Source organism: Symphalangus syndactylus, chromosome 10 (assembly GCF_028878055.3).
Source record: "Symphalangus syndactylus isolate Jambi chromosome 10, NHGRI_mSymSyn1-v2.1_pri, whole genome shotgun sequence".
Taxonomy (NCBI): Eukaryota; Metazoa; Chordata; class Mammalia; order Primates; family Hylobatidae; genus Symphalangus; species Symphalangus syndactylus.
Window position 1 is genome coordinate 131479297 of NC_072432.2, and position 26473 is coordinate 131505769.

Below are 26473 nucleotides of genomic sequence, written 5' to 3' on the forward strand. Positions count from 1 at the left end.
ATACAATGCATGAATAAGAATATTTTCCCATATAAAATGTCTCCCAGGGAACTGAAAATATTTTTGCATCCTTTATGATCTTTTCCAGAAAAGTACCAGTACATGTTAGTGCAATTATTAATTTATGAAATTGGTGTGAAAACTACGTCTACCTTCTACAGCTCAAAATTTGACCACCAGGAATTTTCAGTGAGGGAAAAGTAAAGAGTCCAAAGCTTTGTAGATTTTAATACTGGTAAACAGAACGTGAAGTGAAACCTTTATGTGCAAAGTTGAACATCAGACATGCACAAAGAGACCTCTAGTGGCCAAACTGAAAAGTTTTGCCTATTTAACAGTTGATCTATTCGGTTATTAGCTGAAAAATCCTTTGTGGATTAAAAGCAGTCTGCATTTTTTACTGACGTTTAATACCGCCATCTTCCATTCTTAAAAATGTGTAGCCCAGACGAGTAAGGTCTGTGGTCAGCTCACATGTTAGGAGACGTAGTCTCCGTGAGAAAGCGATTCCTTGCTGTATGGTGGTCGAGTATAGCCACTAAGAAAAAAAAATATTTTTTTGAGACGGAATCTCGCTCTTGTCGCCCAGGCTGGAGTGCAGCGGCGCGATCTCGACTCACTGCAACCCCTGCCTCCTGGGTTCAAGCGATTCTTCTGCCTCAGCCTCCAGAGTAGCCGGAACTACAGGCGCACGCCACCATGCCCGGCTAATTTTTGTATTTTTTTAGTACAGACAAGGTTTCACCATGTTGGCCGAGATGTTTTCTATCTCCTGACCTTGTGATCCGCCCGCCTCGGCCTCCCAAAGTGCTGGGATTACAGGCATGAGCCACCGCGCCTGGCCTAAACAATTTTTTTTTTTTTTTAATCTTTCTTCTGGAGCCAGATAAAATGGATGGGAAAAGATAACTGGGGAATGAGAATATTTCTAGATCTTTCATTTTCCCAAGATGGCTCAGTTGGCCATCCTAGGAACTGAAGTGCCCTCAAACCTGCAGTGTCTGACATTTCACAGCTACTATAACATACATTTTATATGTTGAGATTTCTACACAAACTATTAATCACAAACAACAGTTGTTAAGGGAACATTGAGAACGCAAATATTTTTAGTAGAATACAGATTTCCATGTGAAGATTTCACAGTATTCCAGCCTCTAGAGAGGAAGGGAGAGGAATGCGCTCCTTCCCATTCCCGCCCTTTCTGCGACACCTTCAAGTCCTCTCCGCGCCCCTCAGGCAGTTCCGGAGTTGCAGGGGCCGAGGGAGAATACATCAAAGTGATGTCATTCGTGACTCCGAGATGGTTACCATGGCGACTATCAGACATATTATGCTCTCAGTAGGGTAAGAGCCTGTTTAATCCAGTTTTCAATCACGGGTTTCCTCGGGCGTTAGCCACTGCCTGCAGGGTGTGGACTGGCAGAAAAACGTCACCTTCGGGCCCTCCAGCACCAACGCGCCTTAAACCAAGCCCCACAAAGAAGTCACTTCAGCGATGGAAACGCGACTTTGCGGCTTCCTGGGCTGCTAAGGTGAAGGACGCCCGCCCTCCCCAGAACTTGAGAGCTTATTGGTTGGTGATGTCGTCACTCAGAGTGACGTCAGGGGCGAGGAAAGAGGCGGAGCCGTAGAGACTTGGCTTCGGGCCCTTCTAGCTTGGGGGGTCCCGGGAAGGAGCTGGGAGGACGTAGGCGGCCGTTCCGCGGAGCCCGGCCGAGGAGGTAGGGGTGGGCATGCCCAGCCCTCAGGCCGCGACCTGGTGGGCCGCGCTGCCTTTTTTTCCTCCGGAGCCCGCTCCGTCCGCATCCTGCTCCTCTCATCAGCGCCCGATCCAGGCTTCTGACAGCTTCCAGTTCCCACCGCGCTCTCCTCCGCCCACGACCTCATCCCCGCCGGTCCCCAGCACAGCGCGAACTCTGAAGCTCGGCCTCTCCTCCCCCGCACAGCGCGCTCCGTCCTTCTTTCCGTCCCAGACCCTGCTTCTTTCTCTTCGGCTTCATTTCCAACAACCCCGATCATCCACGAGGGTCGTCGTTGCCTATCCACCCCCGCACCAGAAAACCAAAGCATATCCCCCAGACCCCGCCGCATGCAGGCCGCGCACACATCAGGCGCGCCAAAGCCGCCGGGCGAGGAAGCCGAGGGCTCGTCTTGCTCCCGTGTGGTGATGGGCAAAGCCGAGGGAGCCCGGGAGCAGCGGGCGTGAGGCGGCGCCAATGCGAGTGCGAGTGGTGTCCGCCGCCCGGGAGCGCCCGGGCCCCAGCGGATTAACCGCCGCCTCAGGTGTCGTCTCCCGCCCGCGAAATGCCACCCACCGTTAGTGTGGGTCCAGAGGTTTCGAGCCCTTGTTCAAAATGTCAGCTCTGTGGCTGAGGTTTCTATTTAGGAGAGCCCCTGGAACTCCTTTCCCAACCACAAGAGAGCAAAGCTGCCATTGGGAGATGCCAGCTCTTCTGCCGTTCCTCGCGGCCCTTAGCAGAAAAGCGCCCCTGGATGGAAAAGGGTTTTGGTGAAGGTTATCTACAGGTTCAAAGCCCAGTTTGGGCTCTGGAGAATCACTAGCAAGGGAAACAGTTTTACCTCCACTTGAGTGATTAGTAGGTTCCATGTCTACCTTCATCCACTGCTACATAAATTAGATTAGTGGGTACTTCCAATCTTCAGGGTTTGGGACAGCTTGCCTAAATATAGAACAATGCTAACTGAGAAGAAATTCAGGATATTCACTTTCTACCTATATTTTAAGGCTACAGATAGATATGTATTGCTCTACTTTTAAGTACTTGGCAATCATTGAAGTTGCATTACTAGATACTATTGACCAGAAATCAAAATGTCTCTGAAGACTGTACCATTTTCATGAGCATCACCATCTTAGAGATCATTACCATTTGTTGGAATCTCAAAGTACCGTTCTCAAGTCCAGAGCTACGAAAATATCTGATTGTTGGAAATGAGCTTGAAAGAGATTTTGTATCTTAACTATGCAAATGTTCTACCTTTGCAATAGTTAAAAACACTAAAATCCTGATATCTTTTAATTGATGTGTTTTTAAACTACTAAATTGTTTACTTACTCCTTTTGCCTAGGTCCCTATGTTAACTACTTGAGACAAAAATAAATATGGCCTTCTACAGTTATAATTCAGTTTTGGCTATTGCTCAAACAAGGTAAGCATTGGAGTTACCCCCCAATATGAACTTAATTCTTCTTCTTCTGTTACCCCCCAATATGAACTTAATTCTTCTTCTTCTTCTTTTTTTTTTTTTTTGAGATAGAGTTGCACTCTGTCGCCCAGGCTGGAGTTCAATGGCACAGTCTCGGCTCACTGCACCCTCTGCCTCCCGGGTTCAAGCTACTCTCCTGCCTTAGCCTTCCAAGTAGCTGGGGTTACAGGTGTTTGCCACCACCTCCGGCTAATCTTTGTATTTTTAGTAGAGATGAGGTTTCATCATGTTGGCCAGGCTGGTCTGGAACTCCTGACCTCAGGTGATCCTCCTGTCTAGGGCTCCCAAAGTGCTGGGATTACAGGTGTGAGTCACCTCGCCTGGCCTGAACTTCATCCTTCTAGATGGAAAGGATTGGCTTAGTACACAATTAAAAGTTTCTTGGAGGCTGGGTGCAGTGGCTCACACCTGTAATCCCAGCACTTTGGGAGGCCAAGGTGAGTGGATTGCCTGAGGTCAGGAGTTCAAGACCAGCCTGACCAACATGGTAAAACTCCATCTCTACTAAAACTATAAAAATTAGCTGGTGTGGTGGTGGGTATCTATAATCCCAGCTACTTGGGAGGCTGAGACAGGAGAATTGCTTGAACCTGGGAGGCAGAGGTTGCAGTGAGCCAAGACTGGGCCACTGCACTCCAGCTTGGGTAACAAGAGTAAAAATCCGTCTCAAAAAAAAAAAAAAGATGTAGTTTTTTTGTTTGTTTGTTTTTGTTTTTGTTTTCTTTTTGGAGATGGAGTATCACTCTGTTGCCCAGGCTGGAGTGCAGTAGCATGATATCTTGGCTTACTGCAACCTCCACCTCCCAGGTTCAAGAGATTTTCCTGCCTCTGCCTCACAAGTAGCTGGGATTACAGTCATGTGCGGCCATGTCCCACTAATTTTTGTATTTTTAGTACAGATGGGGTTTTGCCATGTTGGCCAGGCTGGTCTTGAACTCCTGACCTCAGGCAATCCGCCAGCCAGCCTTCCCAAAGTGCTGGGATTACAGGCGTGAGCCACCGTGCCCAGCCAGAAGATGTAATGGTTTTAGAGTGACATCTCTGTAATTGATGAACTTCACGTGAAGTCCTTAGATGTAAAGCGAGTAAAATGGCTGATGAACAGCCAGTCTTAGGGCATATTTGTATCCCATTAGGGTCTGTTACCATTATTTATTTATTTACTTATTTGAGATGAAATCTTGCCCTATTGCCCAGGAGTGCAATGGCACGATCTTGGCACATTGTAACCTCTGCCTCCTGGGTTCAAGTGATTCTCCTATCTCAGCCTCCCGAGTAGCTGGGATTACAGGCATGCGCCACCATGCCCAGCTAATTTTTTTGTATTTTTATAGAGACAGAGGTTTCTCCATGTTGGCCAGGCTGATCTTGAACTCCTGACCTCAAGTGATCCTCCCACCTCAGCCTCCCAAACTGCTGGGATTACAGGCATGAGCCACCATGCCTGGCCACCGTTTATTTATTCACTGAGAATAAAGACTATTCACTGAGCACTTACTTTTCCCCTTTTGGCCATTCAAAATGTGTTTTATCTTGGCATGCTTCAAAAATAGTCTGAGGTTGGCTGCAGTGGCTCACATCTATAATCTCAGCACTTTTGGAAGCCTAGGCAGGAAGATAGCTTGAGCCCAGGAGTTCAAGAACAGCCTGGGGCCAGGCACTGTGGCTCACACCTGTAATCCCAACACTTTGGGAGGCCGAGGCGGGCAGATCACAAGGTCAAGAGATCGAGACCATCTTGGCCAGCGTGGTGAAACCCCGTCTCTACTAAAAATACAAAAATTAGCTGGACGTGGTGGCATGCACCTGTAGTCCCAGCTACTCAGGAGGCTAAAGCAGGAGAATCGCTTGAACCTAGGAGGCGGAGGTTGCAGTAAGCCGAGATTGCACCACTGCACTCCAGTCTGGGCAACAGAGCGAGACTCCGTCTCAAAAAAAAAACAGAATAGCCTGGATAACATAGCGAGACCTCATCTCTACAAAAATTTTTTAAACTAGGTGGGCATGGTGGTGTGGGCCTATAGTCCTAGCTACTCAGGATGCTAAGCCTGGGAGGTCGAGACTGCAGTGAGCTGTGATCACACCACTCTACTCCAGCCTGGGTTTTTAACACCTTGAGAACCAAGCCAGGCATGGTGCATGTGCCTGTAATCTCAGCTCCTTGGGAGTCTGAGGTAGGAGGATTGCTTGAGCCCAGGGGTTTGAGGCCAGCCTGGGCAACATAGCAAGACTCTGTCTCTTAAACAGAAAAAAAACAAAAAGAGCCAGGTGTGGTGGCTCACACCTGTAATCCCAGCACTTTGGGAGGCCAAGGCAGGCAGATCACTTGAGGTCAGGAGTTCAAGACCAGCCTGGCCAACATGGTGAAACCTTGTCTCTACTAAAAATATAAAGATTAGCCAGGTGTGGTGGCGGGCACCTGTATTCCCAGATACTCGGGAGGCTGAGGCAGCAGAATCTTTTGAACCCAGGAGGCGGAGTTGCAGTGAGTTAAGATCGTGCCACTGCACTCCAGCCTGGGCAACAGAGTGAGACTCTGTCTCAAAAAAAAAAAAAAAAAGAAAAGAAAAAGAACCAAGACAAATCTTTTTTTTTTTTTTTTGAGACGGAGTTCACTCTTGTTGCCCAGGCTGGAGTGCAGTGGCACGATCTCGACTCACCGCAACCTCCACCTCCCAGGTTCAAGTGCTCCTCCTGCCTCAGCCTCCCGAGTAGCTGGGATTACAGGCATGCACCACCATGCCCAGCTAATTTTGTATTTTTAGTAGAGACAGGGTTTCTCCATATTGGTCAGGCTGGTCTCAAACTCCCAACCTCAGGTGATCCACCCGCCTCGGCCTCCCAAAGTGCTGGGATTACAGGCGTGAGCCACCGCGCCTGGCCAAGACAAATTTTTTGTTTATTTTTGTTTTTTGTTTTTTGTTTTTGTTTTTTTGTGAGACAGAGTCTCGCTCTGTCACCAGGCTGGAGTACAGTGGTGCAATCTCAGCTCACTGCAGCCTCTGCCTCCCGGGTTTCAAGCAATTCTCCTGCCTCAGCCTCCTGAGTAGCTGGGACTACAGGTGCACTCCACCACGCCCAGCTAATTTTTGTATTTTTAGTAGAGATGGGGTTCCACCATATTGGCCAGGATGGTCTCGATCTCTTGACCTCGTGATCCACCTTCCTCAGCCTCCCAAAGTGCTGGGATTACAGGCATGAGCCAGCATGCCTGGTGACAAATTTTTTTTGCTTTTGTTTTTGGTTTTGTTTTTGGCATGTTCTAAAATAATGAATATTGCATATGCATTTAATTCTATAGCTGTTGAGAACTTGTGTTGATTTCTTCCACATGAGCCTGGGAGGTCATGGCTGCAGTGAGCCGTGATCATGCCACTGTACTCCAGCCTGGGTGACAGAGTGAGACTGTGCCTGTCTCAAAAAAAAAAAAAAAAAAAAACCTGAAAGAATGGAAAAAGCCATCTCTATGCCAGTAACTTTCTTTGCCTGTATCTGTCATATTTTTATTTTATTTTATTTTATTTATTTTTTTTTTAGACGGAGTCTCGCTTTGTCGCCAGGCTGGAGTGCAGTGGCATGATCTTGGCTTATTGCAACCTCTACCTCCCAGGTTCAGGTGATTCTCCTGCCTCAGCCTCCCAAGTAGCTGGGACTACAGGCACATGCCACCACGCCCAGCTAATTTTTGTATTTTTAGTAGAGACAGGGTTTCACCATGTTGGCCAGGATGGTCTCGATCTCTTGACCTCGTGATCCGCCCGCCTCGGCCTCCCAAAGTGCTGGGATTACAGGCATGAGCCACCGTGCCTGGCCCATATTTTTATTTTCAAACAATCTGATATGGTAGTTTAACTGCAAACTGTGAGCTGTTGCAATACCAGAAGGTAGAGACCCTTAATTGGGGTGCCCAATTCTAATTTTTTTTTTTTTGAGATGGTGTCTTGTTCTGTTGCCCAGGCTGGAGTGCAGTGGCATAGTCTTGTCTCACTTCAACCTTCACCTCCTGGGTTCAAGCGATTCTCCTGCCTCAGCCTCCCTAGTAGCTGGGATTACAGGTGCATGATACCACACCCGGCTAATTTTTGTATTTTTAGTATTTTTAGTATTTTTGTATTTTCTTGAACTCCTGACCTCAGGTGATCCACCTGCCTCGGCCTCGCAAAGTGCTGGGATTACAGGCATGAGCCACCGCAGCCAGCCCTAATGTTCTGGAAGAATTTAGGTGAAGGGTATTTCAGCTGTAAGTTCCTCTCATTTGAGGGGTTCAAAGACACTGCATAGGCAAGGCAGTATTATGTGACTGGTTAATTCCTATAGTGACCATCAAATGTTTCTTTGAAACAATATTCCTTGGCCAGGCATGGTGACTCACACCTGTAATTCCAGTACTTAGGGAGGACAAGGCAGGCAGATCACTTGAGGTCAGGAGTTTGAGATTATCCTGGCCAATGTGGTGAAACTCCGTCTCTACTAAAAATACAAAAATTAGCTGGGCATGGTGGCCCGTGCCTGTAATCCTAGCTACTCACAAGGCTGAGGCAGGAGAATCGCTTGAGCCCAGGTGGCGTAGGTTGTAGTGAGCCGAGATTGCGCCACTGCACTCCAGCCTGGGCAGTGGGAGTGGAAAAAAAAAAAAAGCTGTTTTATTTTGACCAGATAGATGTACTATCTATTTCTTTAATAATATGTGCTTTATGATAGTGTGTACTTTGTAATAGTATGTACTTAACTCAGAGGATGTTGCTTTTTATTCCAGATTCCCTAGCCATTTTGTCCATCCTACCTGCTCTTATTCCCCATCATGTGCATTTCTTCACTTGCCAGATTCCCATTTAAATAAGACATGTATGAAGAACTATGAGAGCAAGAAGTACTCGGATCCTAGTCAGCCAGGCAATACAGTACTTCACCGAGGAACTAGACTAATACAAAAGCTACACACATCCACTTGCTGGCTGCAAGAAGTTCCTGGCAAACCTCAGCTGGAGCAAGCCACAAAACATCCACAGGTGACAAGCCCTCAGGCCACAAAAGAAACTGGCACGAAGATTAAAGAAGGCAAACAATCTTATAGACAAAAAATCATGGATGAACTAAAATATTATTACAATGGATTCTACTTACTTTGGATTGACGCCAAAGTTGCTGCCAGAATGGTTTGGAGGCTGTTGCATGGACAGGTCCTGACCAGACGAGAGAGACGAAGGGTAGGCAAGAATCATATTTGAGAAAGAAAATGTGAAATTAAAATGAACTATTTGGGAACTCAACTATTTAAATTCAACATAAACTTCATCTTAAAAATCCTAGAGTAGGAATAATAACTGCTGGTGAGAACCAGTCTGCAACTGACTTACTGTACAACTTTAGTCAGTATTCTGAAATTTGTTACATATTTTCCTGTATAACAGTTTTTAAAAACACTTTTATTTTAGTTTCAGGGGTACATGTGCCTGTTTGTAGAATAGTTATAATTGTGTTTTTTAATCTTTCCAAGAAGTTGAGAGGCTTCATGTTTCAACTGTTGTTAATATATTAAGCATATGCATTTTTAAAACTCAAATTTGGCTGGGCACAACGGCTTACACCTGTAATCCCAGCACTTTGGGAGGCCGAGGCGGGCGGATCACTTGAGGTCAGGAGTTCGAGACCAGACTGGCCAACACGATGAAACCCTTGTCTACTAAAAAAAAATACAAAAATTAGCCGGGCATGGTGGCACGTGCCTGTAGTCCCAGCTACCCAGGAGGCTGAGGCAGGAGAATGGCTTGAACTTGGGAGGCGGAGGTTGCAGTGAGCCGAGATTGTGTCACTACACTCCAGCCTGGAGTGAGATGCCGTCTCAATAAAACAAACAAAAAAAACAATTTTAAGTAATACGATGCTATTAAAGTATGGACCCTCTAACATAGATGAAGTCTAGGAGATGCCAATAATATTTTTATTGTTATAGATTTCCTTCAAGATAGCCCCTAAAAATTACTTCAGAGCTATGGTAAACAGGAAAACCCTGCCTTTTCATTTTATAAACAGCTGCAGAAAACCTGTCTTGGGTTTTTAACACTTTAAGAACCAAGCTGAGCATGGCACATATGCCTGTAATCCCAGCTCCTTGGGAGGCTGAGGTGGAAGGATTGTGTGAGCCCAGGAGTTTGAGGCCAGACTGGGCAACACAGTGAGACACTATCTCTTGAAAGAAAGAAAATGAACCAAGACAGGGTTTTTTTGGTTTTGATTTTGATTTTTGTTTTTGGCATGCCCTAAAATAATGAATATTGCATATGCATTTAATTCTATAGCTGTTGAGAACTTGTGTTGATTTCTTCCGCCTGGTTCCATTTATGGTGTTCATAATTGTACCCTTCATGGAATTCTTATTACCAGTGTTTCTGAAACTCTTCCCAGAGATGTTGCCATCAACTTTTGAAAGTGAATCCAAAAAGGTATGTAGGATTTTTTAACTTTAATAAAATTTAATAAACTTTATTAGAGGAGTTGTTAGGTTTACAGAAAACTTGGGCAGAAAGTACTACTTCTCCCCACCCCACCCCATCCCAATTTCTCCTGTAATTAATATCTTGCATTAGTGTGCTATATTTGTAATGATTAAAAAAACCAATATTGACATGTTATTATTAAAGCTCATACTTTAGGGTCCACTCTTTATGTTAAAGCATTTCTGTGGGTTTTGCAAATGCATAACTTCATGTATCCACCATCACAGTATCATACAGAATAGTTTCACTGCTCCAAAAAGCCCCTGTGGGCCAGGCACAGTGGCTTATGTCTGTAATTCTAGCACTTTGGGAGGTTGAGGCAGGTGGATCGCCTGAGCCCAGGAGTTTGAGACCGAGCTGGGCATCATAGTGAGACCCTATTTCTACAAAAAATGCAAAAATTAGTTGGGCATGGTAGCTCATGCCTGTGGTCCCAGCTCCTCGGAAGGCGGAAGCAAGAGGATCACTTGAGCCCAGGAGGTCAAGGCTGCAATGACCTATGATAGTGCCACTGCACTCCAGAGGCACTGGGTGACAGAGGGAGACCCTGTCTCAAAAAAAAAAAAAGTCCCCGTGCTCCACCTATTTGTCCCTCTCCTGTCTTCCCCCAACCCATGGCAGCCACTGATCTTTCTACTGTCTCTGTAGTTTTGCCTTTTCCAGAATGTCATATTTTTGGGATCATACAGTGTGTAGCCATTTTAGATTGGCTTCTTTCACCTAGCAATATGCATTTCAGGTTCTTTTCATGGCTCAATTCTTTTTATCACTGAATGATAGTCCATTGTATGGCTGTACCACAGCTTGTTTATCCATTCTCCTATGAAAGGACACCTCGATTGCTTCCAGTTTTTGGCAATTATGAATAAAACTGCTATAAACACTTATGTACAGGTTTTTGTGTAGATGTAAGCTTTCAACTCATTGGGGTAAATGCCTAGGAGAGTAATTGGTGGATCCTATGGTAAGACTATGTTTAGCTTTTAAGAAATTGCTAAACTGTCTTCCGAAGTGGCTGTATTGTTCTATATTCTCACCAGCAACAAATGAGAGTACCAGCATTTGATGTTGTCAGTACTCTAGACATTAGCCACGAAGCAGGTGTGTAGTGGTATCTCACTGTTTTAATTTGCAGTCTCCTACTGTCGAGTATCTTTCCTGTGCTTATTTACCATTTGTGTATCTTCTCTGGGGAGGTGTCTGTTTAGATCTTTGGTCGACTTTTTTTTTTTTTTTGAGAAGGAGTCTGGCTCTGTCACCCAGGCTGGAGTGCAGTGGTGCAATCTCAGCTCACTGCAACCTCTGCTTCCCGGGTTCAAGTGATTCTCCTGCCTCAGCCTCCCGAGTAGCTGGAATTAGAGGTGTCCACCACCGCACCTGGCTAATTTTTGTATTTTTAGTAGAGACAGGGTTTCACCGTATTGGCTAGGCTGGTCTCGATCTGCTGACCTCTGGTGATCCACACACCTCAGCCTCCCAAAGTGTTGGGATTACAGGCGTGAGCCACTGCATCCAGCCCTTTGGTTGACTTTTTAATTGGGTTTTTTTGTTTTCTGATTATTATTTTGAGTTCTTTGTATATTTTGGGTAAAAGTCCTTTATCAGATATATATTTTGCAAATGTTTTCTTCTACTCTGTGGCTTATCTTTTCATTCCTTAACCATGTCTTTCACAGAGCAAATGCGTTCAACATTAATGACATCCAGCTTATCAGTTTTTTCTTTCATGAATCATGTTTTTAGTGCTGTAGCCAATAACTTATTGCCAAACTGAAGGTCACCTACATTTTTCTCCTATTTTATTCTAGAAGTTTTATAGTTTTGTGTCTTAGATTTATGTCTGCGATCCATTTTATTTTTTTTATTTAATATTTATTTATTTTTTTGAGATGGAGCCTCGCTCTGTCACCCAGGCTGGAGTGCAATGGTGCGATCTCGGCTCCCTGCAACCTCCACCTCTCAGGTTCAAGCGATTCTACTGCTTCAGCCTCCCAAGTAGCTGGGATTACAGGCATGTGCCACTACACCCAGCTAATTTTTGTATTTTTAGTAGAGCCAGGATTTTGCCATGTTGGCCAAGCTGGTCTCAAACTCCCGACCTCAGGTGATCCGCCCACCTCGGCCTCCCAAAGTACTGGGATAACAGACGTGAGCCACTGTGCCAGGCCGAGTTAATTTTTATGAAAACTGTAATGTCAGTATATAGATTCATTTCTCTCTTTTTTGTATGTGGATATCTAGCTTTTCCAGGACCATTTGTTGAAAAGATTTTCTCTTCTCCACTAAATTCTAACTTGATTTAACTGTCAAAAGAATAAAGAGAACAGGCTGGATACAGTGGCTCATCTCTGTAATCCCAGCATTTTGGGAGGCCGAGGTGGGAGGATTGTTTAAGCCCAGGAGTTCAAGACCAGCCTGAGCAATATAGCGAGACCCCTGTCTCTAAAAAAAAAAAAAATTTTAAACAAATTAGCCAAGTATGGTAGCATGCACCTGAATTCCCAGCTACTTGGGAGGCTGAGGCGGGAGGATTGCTTGAGCCCAGGAGGTTGAGACTGCAGTGAACTGAGATCAGGCCACTGCACTGCACTCCAGCCTGGGCAAGAGTGAGATCCTGTTTTTAAAAAAAAGAATAAAGAAAACAAAAATCCACTGTTACCGCGGTGACTAGTGGAACAGTAGGTATGATTTAATCAGCCCAACAGACAGTTCAGCAGCCCCTGAGAAGAGGGAGCCTTCATTGAGTGTGGCAGTCACTCTGCAGGCGAGAAAACAGAGGCAACTCCTTCCTTCTCCCCCTTCTGTGCCACTCTACTAGACAGCGTAGACAGCATATGGTAAGAAAGTGTGAACAAAACATTACGAGAAGACAAAAAGTGCAACTTTTTTTTTTTTTGAGGCGGAGTCTCGCACCATCACCCGGACTGGAGTGCAGTGGCACAATCTTGGCTCACTGCAACCTCCGCCTCCTAGATTCAAGCAATTCTCCTGCCTCAGCCTCCTGAGTAGCTGAGATTACAGGCACCTGCCACCACGCCCAGCTAATTTTAAGGGCAACTTTTAAATCAGTAAGATTGGGAAATTTTTCACAGAAAAGGTAACTTTGGAACTGAGACTTAAAGAGTAAGTGGCATTTTACTATGGTCTGGGAAAGGTATTCTAGATAAAAGGAATAGCATTTAACATGGCTCAGTGGCATAAGAGAGTATGATGTAATCAGAGACCACTGGTTATTTGTGGTTGAAGTAGGCAGTTCCAGGGCGTCAATGAGAGGAAACAGACAAAGTGATGTGTTGGGGTCAGGTTGGAAGGCATCCACCAGCTTAAGGAATTTAGGCTTTCCCTTTGACCATGGTGAATAATGGAAAGGGAACGTTTGAAGCAGGGTAGCTGGGTGGATGACATGATTAGATCTATGTTTTGGAGGAATAATTTTGCTGGCAGGAGGGGCAGCAGAGGATAGAGCCAAGGAAGGGAAACCAGCTGGAATGCTAGCCCAGGAGAGAGATGACAGACAATACATTATGAAATTGACAATAGGAATAAAGACTTGAAGGCCGGGCGTGGTGGCTAATGCCTGTAATCCCAGCACTTTGGGAGGCCGAGGTGGATGGGTCACTTGAGGTCAGGAGCTCGGTACGAGCCTGGCCAACATGGTGAAACCGTGTCTCTACTAAAAATACAAAAATTAGCCTGGCGTGGTGGCACATGCCTGTAGTTCCAGCTACTTCAGAGGCTGAGGCAGAAGAATCACTTAAACCCGGGAAGCAGAGGTTGCCAAGAGCCAAGATTGTGCTACTGCATTCCAGCCTGGGCGACAGAGTAAGATTTTGTCTTAAAAAAAAAAAAAAAAAAAAGACTTGAAGACAAATTCGGGATACCTTCACAGGATAAATCAAATTACAATATTTGACTGCCTGGCAATGGTTTAATTTGCTTACATTTAAAATAATCAGCATCTAGAATTAATGCCGTAACATTCCAAGGAAAGTATTAGTGAATTCAGGAAGATGGGGGGAATAGAGGAAGTGATTTATCTAAATGTTATTACCTCTTTCTTGAACACCACTCATTCCCTGAAACATACAAATAAGTCTACATCATGGCCACAGTCTCAGAAAATTCTTGTTTGCTTTGTTCCGTGGAGAGAGGAGCTTTCTGTTTACATCAGATCACAGTACCATGTATTTCTCTTTCATAGCACTTACCCATTATGCTTCTATATTAATGTGAGGAATTATGGGATTATCATTAGTCACTAAAGTTTGTCTCTCCCACTACACTAAAAGTTCCATGAGGGCAGGAATTCTTACCTGTTGTTGCTCATTTTATCCCCAGTACCTAATATGGTAGATGTGCAATAAATGTACCTAATATGGTAGATGTGCAATAAATAAATGGACGGATGGATGGATGGAAGGATATGGATGAATGAAATGGATGACTAAGTGGGTTCTTTTTTTTTTTTGAGACAGAGTCTCGTGCTGTTGCCCAGGCTGGAGTGCAGTAGCGTGATCTCGGCTTACTGCATCCTCCCCCCAGGTTCAAGCAATTCTTCTGCCTCAGCCTCCTGAGTAGCTGGAATTACAGGCATGCGCCACCAGGCCCGGCTAATTTTTGTATTTTTAGTAGAGACAGGGTTTCACTGTGACAGGCCAGGCTGGTCCCAAACTCCTGATCTCAGGTGATCCAGCTGCCTCGGCCTCCCAAAGTGCTGGGATTACAGGTGTGAACCACCTCATCCAGCCACTAAGTGGGTTCTGATCATGCTATTGTGTTATTATTATTTTTTTTTTGGCTATATCTTTTAAGATCTATCTAAAAATCAGTGATTCTTATGATTGGCTGATCATTAGAATCTCCTAGGCAACTTAAAAATTATAGATTCCTGTTCTTCTTTACCACCCTGAGTCCTGACTGTGGTTATTTTGAAAATGCTACCGTACTACATTTCCGATGATTAACAAGGATTAAGAAACACCAGCCAACACAGTGTCCATTTACTTTTCTTCTGTGTAGTGCTGTGTTCATGTCTGTTAGAGCACTTAACTCACTGTATTGTAATTACTTATGTCTGTTTTCTAGTTAAACTGTAAGCCACATTAGGTAGAGTCCATTTCCTAGTTTTCTTTGTTTGTAAAGAAAAACCCAGGGCCACTCAAACAAGGAGTTAGCTCAACTGGCAGACTGGATAGTTTGCACCAGGTTAAGAGATCGTATCTCATTCTTGTCTGGGCGCTGTGGCTCAAGCCTGTAATCCCAGCATTTTGGGAGGCAGAGACGGGCAGATCTCTTGAGGTCAGGAGTTCAAGACCAGCCTGGCCAACATGGTGAAAACCCCTACTCTACTAAAAATACAAAAATCAGCCAGGTATGGTGGCGTGTGCCTGTAATCCCAGCTATTTGAGAGGCTGAGGAAGGAGAATAGCTTGAACCCAGGAGACAGAGGTTGCAGTGGGTCAAGATGGTACCTCTGCACTCCAGCCTGGGTGACAGAGCGAAACTCCATCTCAAAAAAAAAAAAAAAAATTATCCAGGTGTGGTGGCATGCACCTGTAATCCCAGCTATTCAGGAGGCTGAGGCAGGAGAATCACTTGAGTCTGGGACATGGAGGTTGCGGTGAGCCGAGATCGTGCCACTGCACCCCAGCCTGGGCAACAGAGTGGGACTTGATCTCAAAGAGAGAGAGAGAGAGAGATAGTATCTTGTGCTAAATAATGATAAAGCCTCCCATTGGGGGAACATTTTGGATCTATCAAATGCTTATGATTATTGTATTAGTGAGAAACAAAAAGTAAGGAGACAAGTTCCAAATAGAGGCTGCTTTTTACTTGCTCTGGTCTCACAAACCCATTCAGCTATGCCTGAGAATCATGTTATTACATGATGTAGGGATGAGCAATAACAAGGAGACAGTTATTTTTCTCCCATCTTTATCTACCAATTTGCAATCATGAAGGATTGAGTAACTTTTATTCTTCTACCATTAAGGAAGAAAAACAGAAAAAGAAAATGGCTGTAAAGTTGGAACTAGCAAAATTTCTTCAAGAAACCATGACAGAAATGGCAAGGAGGAACAGAGCCAAGATGGGCGATGCCTCTACACAGCTCTCATCCTACGTTAAGCAGGTGTCTATCTTTTATGTAATGCCAAACAACTTCGGGGCTGGGTGTTCTATGAAAAACGCATGTCATCATGGATTTCCCAAATTGTTCACCATCTTTGGAATTGCAAATATCTAAATTATGAACATACAATATTATAAACATTTAATATTATAAACATTGATAGTAGTTTGCAGAAAAGCCTGTCTTAAAGTAATCAACATGTTGAAGACACTGATAACTTCTTGGAAAGAACAGTAGATTTACAGTCAAACTTCCGAACTCCTGATTTTTCAGCTGATGTAGTTTGACTTCAGATGGATATCTTTTCTTTATACCACGAGGCCTATTTCCAGATGTCAGACGGAGTCCCATAAATGCTTTGATGTCTTTTTCAAATAGCCTATTGGGAAAGTTAAATTAAGTAGAAAACACATTTTAATTGGCCTCTTTGTCCCACTGCATAGGTCCAGACAGGCCACAAGCCCAGCACAAAGGAGATAGTTCGCTTCTCCAAACTATTTGAAGACCAGCTGGCCCTGGAACACTTAGATCGCCCTCAGCTGGTTGCCCTTTGCAAACTGCTGGAATTGCAGACGTTTGGAACCAACAACCTGCTCCGCTTTCAGCTCCTGATGAAACTAAAGTCTATAAAAGCAGATGATGAAGTAAGAGCTTAACCATAGCTCTAGGGAATTAGCAAGGTTTTGGGACATACCTTAGGGTGCCTGTGGGATGAAGTGCAGTATTTTTTGTTTTTGTTTTTGAGACGAAGTCTTGCTCTGTCACCCAGGCTGCAGTGGCACAATCTTGGCTCATTGCAACCTCCACCTCCTGGGTTCAAGTGATTCTCACACCTCAGCCTCCCAAGTAGCTGGGATTACAGGCACGCATCATCACACCTGGCTAATTTTTGTATTTTTAGTAGAGACAGGGCTTCACCATGTTGGCCAGGCTGGTCTCAAACTCCTGACCTCAAGTGATCCGCCCGCCTCAGCCTCCCAAAGTGTTGGGATGACAGGTGTGAGCCACCATGCCTGGGTAGAAGTGCAGTATTTTCTGTTGGGTCTGGTCATGTTGGGTTCTGACAAAATGAGTGGTTTAAACAACCATTACCATGACAACCTGAACCTTGATTACTCATTTGAGGAGTTGTCATCGCCTTACCCATTTCTTGAGAAGGCCATCATAAGCAGTTAGTAATTTGGATGTCTTAGCTGGGACTCATCTAAAGCAGTTAGGACCTGCTGGGAAGGAAATAGCAGCTCAGTAGATTCCTGACAAAGCTCTGCTCCCACACTTCTGCTCTCATACAAGGAAGCTGGTGCCAAAGTCAATATTCTGCTGGGCGCATTGGCCTGCCAAGAAGGGGTAGTTGGCTTGGTATGCAAAGTATAATGCTGGGAGGAAAAGCAGAGCCTCAACACCTTGTAGAAGAAAGGCACCCTTGGACTATAACTACTAATTAGGCTTTTTAAAAAAATGGAAGGAATGTTTCTTGACTCAGAATCAGCTGCTTTATAAGCATTCCGCCTGGGGGAGCAGGTTTCCCAGAACTGAGAAAGCATGATCCCTTTGGCCCCATTTAGATTTCAGTTGTTGCTCTTAGAGCTTTGGAATAAACAACACTGGTCCCAGAAATACCATAGTTTTGGGTTACGCCAAGCAGAAACTGTTATTTACTGAGGGAGTTTTGTGGACCAGTGTGTTAGGGCCATTTCTGGGGGTGTTGGGGGGACAGCAGGGGAGAACACTACAGGGACATGCAACAAATGGTACATTGTGAGCTTTTCAAGTGAACTACTTTCTTCTAATGAACCATAAATCTGCCATTGAAAAGTAGATATGTCACAACCAGACAAAATGCAGATCAAGAGGGGAAATAATTACTCTGATGACAGAATGTTGGGGAGGAGTTGTATAAATATCCCTGATATTGCTAATTGCTAATACCTGTTGGCAGGATTCCCATTATTTCAACTGCCACCTCACCTCCCTACGTTGCCTTTGCAGTAGCAGCCAGTGCAGGGGACAAAGTGTCCAAGCCTCTGATTCTGTTTCCACTGATTTGCTGGAATTTAGGGATTACGTAAAATTGGAATCAAAAGCTCCAACTCCATCCCTTACATTTCTTTCAGATAATTGCCAAGGAAGGGGTGAGAGCATTGAGTGTATCAGAACTACAGGCTGCCTGTAGGGCCCGAGGGATGAGATCACTGGGTCTCACCGAGGAACAACTGCGACAACAGCTCACGGAGGCAAGTAGCAGCGCCCCTCCGGGGTCCTCTTCCCTAGAACTCTCTCCTACAATATGCAGACCTCCTTATGTGATTTCTCCTTTGCAAGTGAACCATCTTACCTAATTTGCCTTATTTCATTGAGCAGTGGGATGCTGAAGGACTAGGTTGATTTTTCACTTTGATTGGGATCTTATCAGTTTTCTATTGCTGCCTAAGAAATGACCATGAACTTAGTGGACAATACTGGTATATTAGCTCACAGTTGGTAGGTCAGAAGTGCAGGCTGTGTTCCTTTGGAGGCTGTGGGAAATGACCTGCTTCCAAGTTCATTCAGTTTGTTGGCTGAACTTAGTTCCTTGCAGCTGTCGGACTGAGGTCTTTGTTTCCCAGCTGGCCGTAAGCCCCGGGCTACTCTCAGCATCTAGTGGCCACCTGTGTTCCTTGCCTCTTGGCCTCCTTCATCTGCAAAGCCAGCATCAGAGAACTTCTCATATGCCAGAGCTTCCTCATGCTTGAAATCTCCAATTTCCCCTGTGTTTGACCTCTAGCCCCAGATTTAAGGTCTCATGTGATTGGTGAGGCCCATCCAAAGAATCTCCCTAGCTTAAGGTCAACCGACTTGGGACCTCAGTTACACCTGTAGAATCCCTTCACACAGCAGCCAGAATACTGTTGAATAACTAGGAGAGGGTGTGGGTACTGCAGGGACAAGGTGTCTTGGGGCCACCTTAGAATTTTGACCTACTCCACGTAGTGTAAAGGGTCCTGGCAAAAATTTCAGTTCAAGGCTTGTCATCTGTGTCAATCTGTCTGGAGGTCCCCACTTTGCCTGGTGGCCCACCTGGGGCTGCTTTTCAATTAGTGCCCCAAACCAACACACACTGTGGTAACCCATGTTTAATATTTTTCCTTAGATAGCATATTTGTACTTTAAGAGCATCAATGCTTTAAAACAAAGGAGTAACTCCTATTACATTTCATTCTCATCATTGTAAAAAATGCCATGAAGAATGCACAGATGATCTTAGGATACCAGCCATGGCGTGGCTTGGAAACCATGTTAGGTCACTTTTTCCTCTCATGTGTGGGACCACCTCTGGTTGGAAGACAGCACATTGTAGAGAAAGATCCTTAAAATCATGTATTTCTTGCACGTTGGCTATGACACTGTCACTGCACAAGCTTTGTGAATACTTTTCATGGTACCTTTTGAATTTTATCTTTTGTGCATATATTACTGATCTTAAGAAGACAGGATCTCACACTGTTGCCCAGGCTGGAGTGCAGTGGCACTAACACAGGCCATTGCAGCCTCAAACTCCTGGGCTCAAGCGATCCTCCCACCTCAGCCTTCCTAGCTGGGACCACAGGCATGTACCACTATACCCAGATAATTGGAAAATTTTTTTGTAGAGACAGTCGCCCTGTGTTACCCAGGCTGTGATTTATTCTTTCACATTATCTACACTTTGTCCAAGAGAAGATACTTGACTACTTTGATCCACAGTTGGGTTGAGAGTTTAATTGAATTCTCCCTCTCTCAGAGTGATTCCACCATAGTGAGGGAGGCTGCAGGGTACCCCCTCAGTGCAGAAGCCAGGAGTGGGCTCCTGTCCGTGTTCTGCCGTGACTCATCACCTGAGCGACTTGGCGGAAGGGGCGGGGGCGGTGGGAAGCTGTCAGCGAGGGAGGGTAGATGACCGCGGATCACTCTGGCTCTGGCGTTCTGTGATTCTCACGTGTTGTTCACCTCCCGTTCTCCAGTGGCAGGACCTCCACCTGAAGGAGAACGTCCCTCCTTCCCTTTTGCTCCTGTCCCGCACCTTCTACCTGATAGATGTGAAGCCCAAGCCGATTGAGATACCACTCAGTGGGGAAGTGAGTACCTGGGTTAATGGAAACCCTCGACGTCCATCCAACTGAGGCCTCTCCACAAACACTTGGTGTACTCTTGCAGTTAGAGCATACATTTCTTTTGGCCTTTTAGAATTTGGCCCAACTGGCTTTATGTGTTTTAAAAATTCCTTAAAAAACCAACCAACCAACCAACCACAAACAAAACGAAGGAAGGCCAGGCACAGTAGCTCACGCCTGTAATCCCAGCACTTTGGGAGGCAGAGGTAGGTGGATCACCTGAGGTCAGGAGTTTGAAACCAGCCTGACCAACATGGTGAAATCCCATCTCTAAACATACAAAAATTAGCTGGGCGTGGTGGTGGGCGCCTGTAACCCCAGCTACTTGGGAGGCTGAGGCAGAATTGCTTGAACCTGGGAGATGGAGGTGCGGTGAGACGAGACCACGCCATTGCACTCAGGCCTGGGCAACAGAATGAGACTCTGTCTCAAACAAAACAAAACAAAACAGAAAACTGAAGCCACTCGGACTACCTCCAGCCTTAAGGCTGCTACTGCCTTTGAGCCCAGCTTGATTGAGAATTTTACTAATAGGAGCAGTTTATTCCTTTTCCTTATCTTCATTAGCAGACTGGTGTGTGTGGGTGTGGGGGTTTCTGCTTTCTCCTTTTAGACTGAATGGTTCCTGTTCTATTTCATTTGTCCAGATTCCTTTTAGTTTTTAAGCACTGAATGGCTAATCTAGAATGTCCTTCAACTCATTTCCTTAGTCATTTTTCTTCCTGGTGTTGTAGGGAAGAGCATAGGATTGGTCCAGTCACTACAGCATCTTACTCTGGGCCCATCAGAAAGGGCCTCGCGCTTCTCTAGCTGGTGGCTTCCTGTCTGACTCAGAATCCGGCATGAGTAAGAAAGCAAAGACTCTTGTGGAAGATGCTACACTGTGGTTTAGGGGATTAGTCCAAGTGCTAAGTGAGGGCCAGTCGTTTTACATCCTAATTATGCTGTTGACTCCTTGGACAAGCCAAGGAAAATTATTTGAAGTCCAGTATGAAAACCCAACTTCAGGAAACACCATCTTGCTTTCCCTTTTCATATTTCTGGAGTAATCTGGTTTTGGGATTTGTCCAGGAAAAACTCTAGGGAGACTAGGAGCAGTTTCAGAGCATAGACCATGTTCTCAAAGGCAGGCTAGTGGGTTCTTATTCTATCCAACTCTTGGATCCGCTCATGTGAGCCAGACCAAAGTTAGTCGTCATTCTTAGATTGCTGTCAGGGGCAAGGAAATCTTGGAGGAGCTCACTGTCTCAGCTAAATTTGGGTTCTCAGAATTATTCTAGAGGGCCATAAGCTCTTTATCGAGATGTTGCTTTCTGGAGTGGGTGAGAACGGAATTAAGGACAAAATGATAAGCTCCTAAGCGATTTATTGGCTTTTTCCCACCCATGTTTTTAAACTTCTCTTCTCCATGTATATATACAAAATGAGAACAAGTAGCATGCTAGGTTCTGTGAAGAATAGAGACATCAAATATACTGTTAATTTTGGATGTATGTAGCCTTATCCCTCCAAAGTACACAAATTACTTCCAAAGCACAGTGATATATTTATTTTTCAAATCTAATTCCTAAAGATAGGTTAGCTAGCTATTCTATCACCACCCCCATTCTTATCGTTATCTATTTTAATACCACTCCTCTCCCCATCTTCCTTGCATTACAGGAGCTTACCATTTTAGTAAATCAGGCAATTTCATCATTTATTATTAGATACTAAAAATGAAAAAGATGTAACATAGACCAAGTTACATCAATGCTATTAGAAAATAACTGAGGCCAGGTGCGGTGGCTCATGCCTGTAATCCAGCACTTTGGGAGGCTGAGGCGGGCGGATCACCTGAGGTCAAGAGTTCAAGACCAGCTTGGCCAACATGGCGAAACACCGTCTGTACTAAAAATACAAAAATTAGTAGGTGGGCATGGTAGTAGACGCCTGTAATCCCAGCTACTCAGGAGGCTGAGGCAGGGAGAATTGCTTGAACCCGTGAGGTGGAGGTTGCAGTGAGCCGAGATCGAGCCACTGCACTCCAGCCTTGGTAACAGAGCGAGACTCCATCTCCAAAAAAAAAAAAAAAAAAAAGAAAAAAATAATTGAGAAATGGCTTTTTTTTTTTGAGGCCGACGGCAGGACCAGTACCATCAGTGGATTGCTAATGATTATTTTAAATGCTAGAATCTATCAGAGTGCAACTTTTATATATAAAGTACTCAAAACTCAAAGAGAAATAATACTAAGTTGCTATGCCGGGCATATTTCGTATGTTACTCATAAAGGGTGTAGCTACAGGAGGAAGTTAGGGATTTAGTGGAAAGCAAATAGTGCTAAAAAAAAAAAAAAAAGGCATTGACTACTGTAAAAGTTTCTGGGTTTTAGGAAGAGCAGAAAGCTTATGATATATAAAATGTTTATCTCCCCGGGCTCCACAGACTGATATTCGTATGGAATTACCTACTTTCACTGAATCTAAAGAGAATGTGGTGGATCTTGCACCTCAACTGAAGGGAACTAAGGTTAGACAGTTACTTTCCATTTGGTTAATTAGATTAAAAAATGAAAATAGCAATGGGTCAATTTCTCCTGTTTTAATCCCCTTAATGAAATTGAAATTCAATACAATAATGTTCCTTAATAAGGAATATTTATTGTACTGTTTGATCTGTTTCTAAGAGGAAGCTTAATATTTGGCTATATGTAATTAGGTTCCAGATTTTGCCTTTTGAATCCTGTGCCAGGATATGAGGTAGTTGTGACAAGTTCCTGGTAGTCAAGGTAGTGGACTGTAGACTAATACACATTTTCTTTTAAATCAGTAACCCAACTCTCAGTTCTGATGTTTAAGGATGAAGACTTTATACAGCCACCACCGGTTACATCATCACCCGAAACACCATCAACACCTATTTCGTTACCTAAAGGATCCATCACTTCTTCTAAAGAAGCTGTAAGTATCTTTAATAAATGAAAAAGAAAGAGAAGACCCTTTCCCTCTAGTTATCTTTAAGGGCAGTGAGAATCTAGAATTAGTCCTGTTGCAAAACACTGCACAATTCTTCCTGTTGTCCAAACAGGAAATTGTAGGCTGAACTTTAGTCATCTTATAACCACTATGCTTTTTACTTCAACTATCCAAAAAAAAAAAAAAAAAAAAATACAATTGTGGGTCAGACTAAAACATGTTAAGTGTAGAAGTCAGTTACAATATAGGCAGACCCTTTTTTTCTTAAGTGCCAGGTGGAAATAGTTTCCATGTGTTATTTTACCCAGGCTTCTGATGTGAGGAAATACTAGCTGGAAAGCAACTTTAATTTCCAGAGAAATGCACGTAAATAAGAAATTACTTATCTATCATCCAGTTTTCCCAATTGGGTGAAGGGATTTGGGGCAAGAGCACAGGGCATGAAGAGAGTAAACAGTGGGGAGGTTGTGGGAGAGTTGAAGTGGGAAGTGGCTCCTGTGGACCAAAGACATGGCTGGTAGGACAGAGAATCTACGAAGACACAGATGGGGTAAGCCCAGAAAAGCATCCCAAGGCACACACGGACCTTGTTTTTTGTAAATCTCCTTTATCTTTTATTACCAAGGTAAATTATAATCTCAGATTTGACTTTGTGGTCACTATTTTGATTAAGAAAACAAAAATGGCATTCACTCCTTAAGAACTTACACATCTGTGACTAATGCCTACAGTCCTTATGTTTTTTACGCCTAGACACTCCAGGCCAAATCACAAGTGACGGCCCAGAACAGCAAGGCTAGTTCAAAAGGAGCATAAGGACTACTTGAGGATGAAGCTCACTCTCTTCAGCTTCCGGCCCTCAACAGTGGCATCTGTAAAGGACCTCCCAGATCAGACTGTCTGGCTTCAGAGTGGATCAGCCATTTAGCCCGTGGGGCAGTCCTTTGAGGCCTGGTAACCATTCCAGGTGATGTGGGTAGTGAGACCAAGTTCAGACCACTTAAAAAATATAATTGCAAAGTCCCATTTCCTCTGTACCATTGTCACTCCACTCAACTTTGTATAAAGCCCACCCCCCATCATGTTGTTTTTTTAGTTTGTGTACGTCCCTTAAGAGAGGAAATTTTTTGCACAGTGGAGTCAGCTTGGCACCTTAGATACCTCTGTCTCCTATGGCTTGGAATTCTGAGTAAGAACTTGGAAGTTCCAAAAACCATTTTAGGAGCACCTGATTAACTTTCTGAATGATCCACCAGTAGGATCAGCACTCTGGAAACAAAGTACCTTATGAGATGGGATGGATATACTCCCCAGTAAGATCTTTCTGGATATAATGAAGCTTCTTGGAGAAACAGACTGGCAATCAGAAAGATTTGGCTGCTTCTGACATCCCCCTCTTGGGCCTGCAGAGGCTGCAGCAATCTGTGAGGCAGCCGCAATCTGTGAGGCAGCCACTCTTCTAGCACATATGGCTTTCATTAGCCACCATTTTGCTAGGAAGCATAATTAAGGGTTTAAGCCTTAACCATTTGTTTGTCTTGGGTGTGTGTGTTTCTGGCCAGTTTGTCTTTCACAAATAAGACTATTAGTCATAGGGGTTGTGAAGGTCTGATATAATCCCTGTGCTACCCAGCAACAAGTATTACATTAGGCTATTTATGTTTGGTGTTTTCAGTATTAATAATACTGAAAGATAAACTGCCATCCAGCTGACTAAGGGCTTTCTTCCCCTGGGGAGTGGTTAGAAGGCCAAAGGTATTTCAGCCTGTAGGTGATAAAATTAGATTTCTTTACTTGCTGTGGTTAGACAGCAGTCAGTTAAAACAAGTAAAACTCAACTGTCCTGTCTGGGATCACCTAAATGAGGAATGTCACCAGCACTTCACGGCAAGAATATGCATTCTACAGTGCTTTCTAAACTTCTGCTCCATCAGAGAAGCCCCACCATGTCCCACTGATGAAGCCCAGTTCTTTGGGAATGATGAATCCCTACTGTGCACACACAGCAGTCATGGATCCTGCCTATCGAGGTGATTCACAATACATTTTCCCATTTCGAAAATGACGGGTGTTTTAATTAGTCCACATTTCAGGTGTTAAATGTGGGAAAGGGATTAGCTAAACTTGCTCAATTCTGTTTTAGCTGAATGAGTCACAGGTACTGCTGGGCTGTCCTACAGTTCCTTCTGGCTTTCCCTCCGAGCAGGGTGGGAATGAGCAGTGACCTGGTCAAGGGACCCAGGCCACTTGATACACCTCTTCTCCCACTCTTCTGCTAACAGCTCAGAAAAGTCAAGGATGTTTCGTTGTTCTCATCATTTAGGGTGCTTGGCTGTTGGGTTCAGTGATCCTTACATCTAGCCCCAGCTAGTGGTGTTCTGGTAAATCGTTAACCACCAACTCTTTGAGCCTCCCGGGGTAATGAAACAGTTACACCTCTAGTTAGCATGTTTATGAAATAGATCCCTTCTGTGTGCGAAGACCTGCATGTGGGGCAGTACGGTGGAAATGGTCCTGAATACTGTTGACGGTCCACCTAGAGGGAACCCGCCCAGACCAAGTCTTAGCAGTTGGGTTCTTACTGACCACCTTCTTCCCTGGCTCTCCTCAGCGGAGGGAATGGAAGGCTGTGCCGGCTGCTTCAGAGCTTTCTCCTCTCTGCTCCCTTCTCTATAGATGCAGATGCCTTGGCTCTACCTGCCGCTAATGATCTCACTGGGTATGACTTTAGACTTTTTTTTTTGAGACGGAGTCTCGCTGTCACCCAGGCTGGAGTGCAGTGGCACCATCTTGGCTCACTGCAGTCTGCCTCCTGGGTTCAAGCGATTCTCCTGCCTCAGTCTCTGGAGTAGCTGGGATTAAAGGCATGCACCACCACACCCGGCTAATTTTTGTACTTTTGTAGAGACGGGGTTTCACCATGTTGGCCAGGCTGGTCTTGAACTCCCAACGTCAGGTGATCCGCCTGCCTCAGCCTCCTAAAGTGCTGGGATTACAGGCATGCATCACCATGCCCGGCCACTTTAGGCATTCTCTAAAAACCCAACGGCAGTGATGCTAGATGGGGCCTGGGTCTCACACACAATTCTGCTACAATAGACAGGTGGTGACCACTGACACCTAGGGCCTTGCACCTGTGTCATGTCTAATTCTATACTTAAATCATTCCAAAACGAGCCACATCAGTGCTGTCCAATCGATTTTTCTGTAATGCCAAATCTAGGCTAAAGATTTCCCACTCACCACCAGCACACACTAGCAGGTAGTAGTTGGACCAATGTGACTTGAGAGCGGACTGGTGCTTCACCTAATGCCAACTGAAACTTCAGCTCGCTGGCTCCACCCAGTGGTGGCTAATAAGCACAGCAACCTCATTAACATTGAGACAGATATTTCTTGCCTCATTTGATGCTCAATCTTACTTACCTGAGATCAATACATTACATTAGCAGGGCCAAGGGACCGATGATCTCCAGCCTATGGCAATTAGAAGAGACGGAAAGGCAGTATTGATTAATGCTGTGGTGAT

General features: G+C 44.7%; 1 protein-coding gene across 2 annotated transcripts; it reads left to right on the forward strand.

The window, feature by feature from the left end:
* Positions 1-1603: 1603 nt before the first annotated feature.
* On the forward strand, positions 1604-25009 carry LETM2 (leucine zipper and EF-hand containing transmembrane protein 2). Of its 2 annotated transcripts, XM_063610922.1 has the most exons (11): positions 1706-2286; positions 3094-3174; positions 7988-8438; positions 9531-9674; positions 15721-15858; positions 16302-16502; positions 17973-18092; positions 19839-19951; positions 22405-22498; positions 22828-22929; positions 23698-25009. In XM_063610922.1, exons 2-11 carry the CDS (start codon positions 3128-3130, stop codon positions 23758-23760), a joined length of 1473 nt encoding a protein of 490 aa, XP_063466992.1. In that variant the 5' UTR covers positions 1706-2286; positions 3094-3127; the 3' UTR covers positions 23761-25009. The 2 variants fall into 2 exon arrangements, with proteins under 2 accessions (XP_063466993.1, XP_063466992.1); XM_063610923.1 differs by lacking the exon at positions 22405-22498 and having other exon boundaries at positions 1604-1724; positions 19839-19952.
* Positions 25010-26473: the final 1464 nt, after the last annotated feature.

Bases quoted from the DNA above. Each gene is read 5' to 3' on its own strand.
- LETM2 (XM_063610922.1), top strand. From the start codon at position 3,128: ATGGCCTTCTACAGTTATAATTCAGTTTTGGCTATTGCTCAAACAAG. The intron at 16,503-17,972 runs GTAAGAGCTTAA...CATTTCTTTCAG, and splicing joins CTATAAAAGCAGATGATGAA to ATAATTGCCAAGGAAGGGGT. The intron at 19,952-22,404 runs AGTGAGTACCTG...TTTATCTCCCCG, and splicing joins GAGATACCACTCAGTGGGGA to GGCTCCACAGACTGATATTC.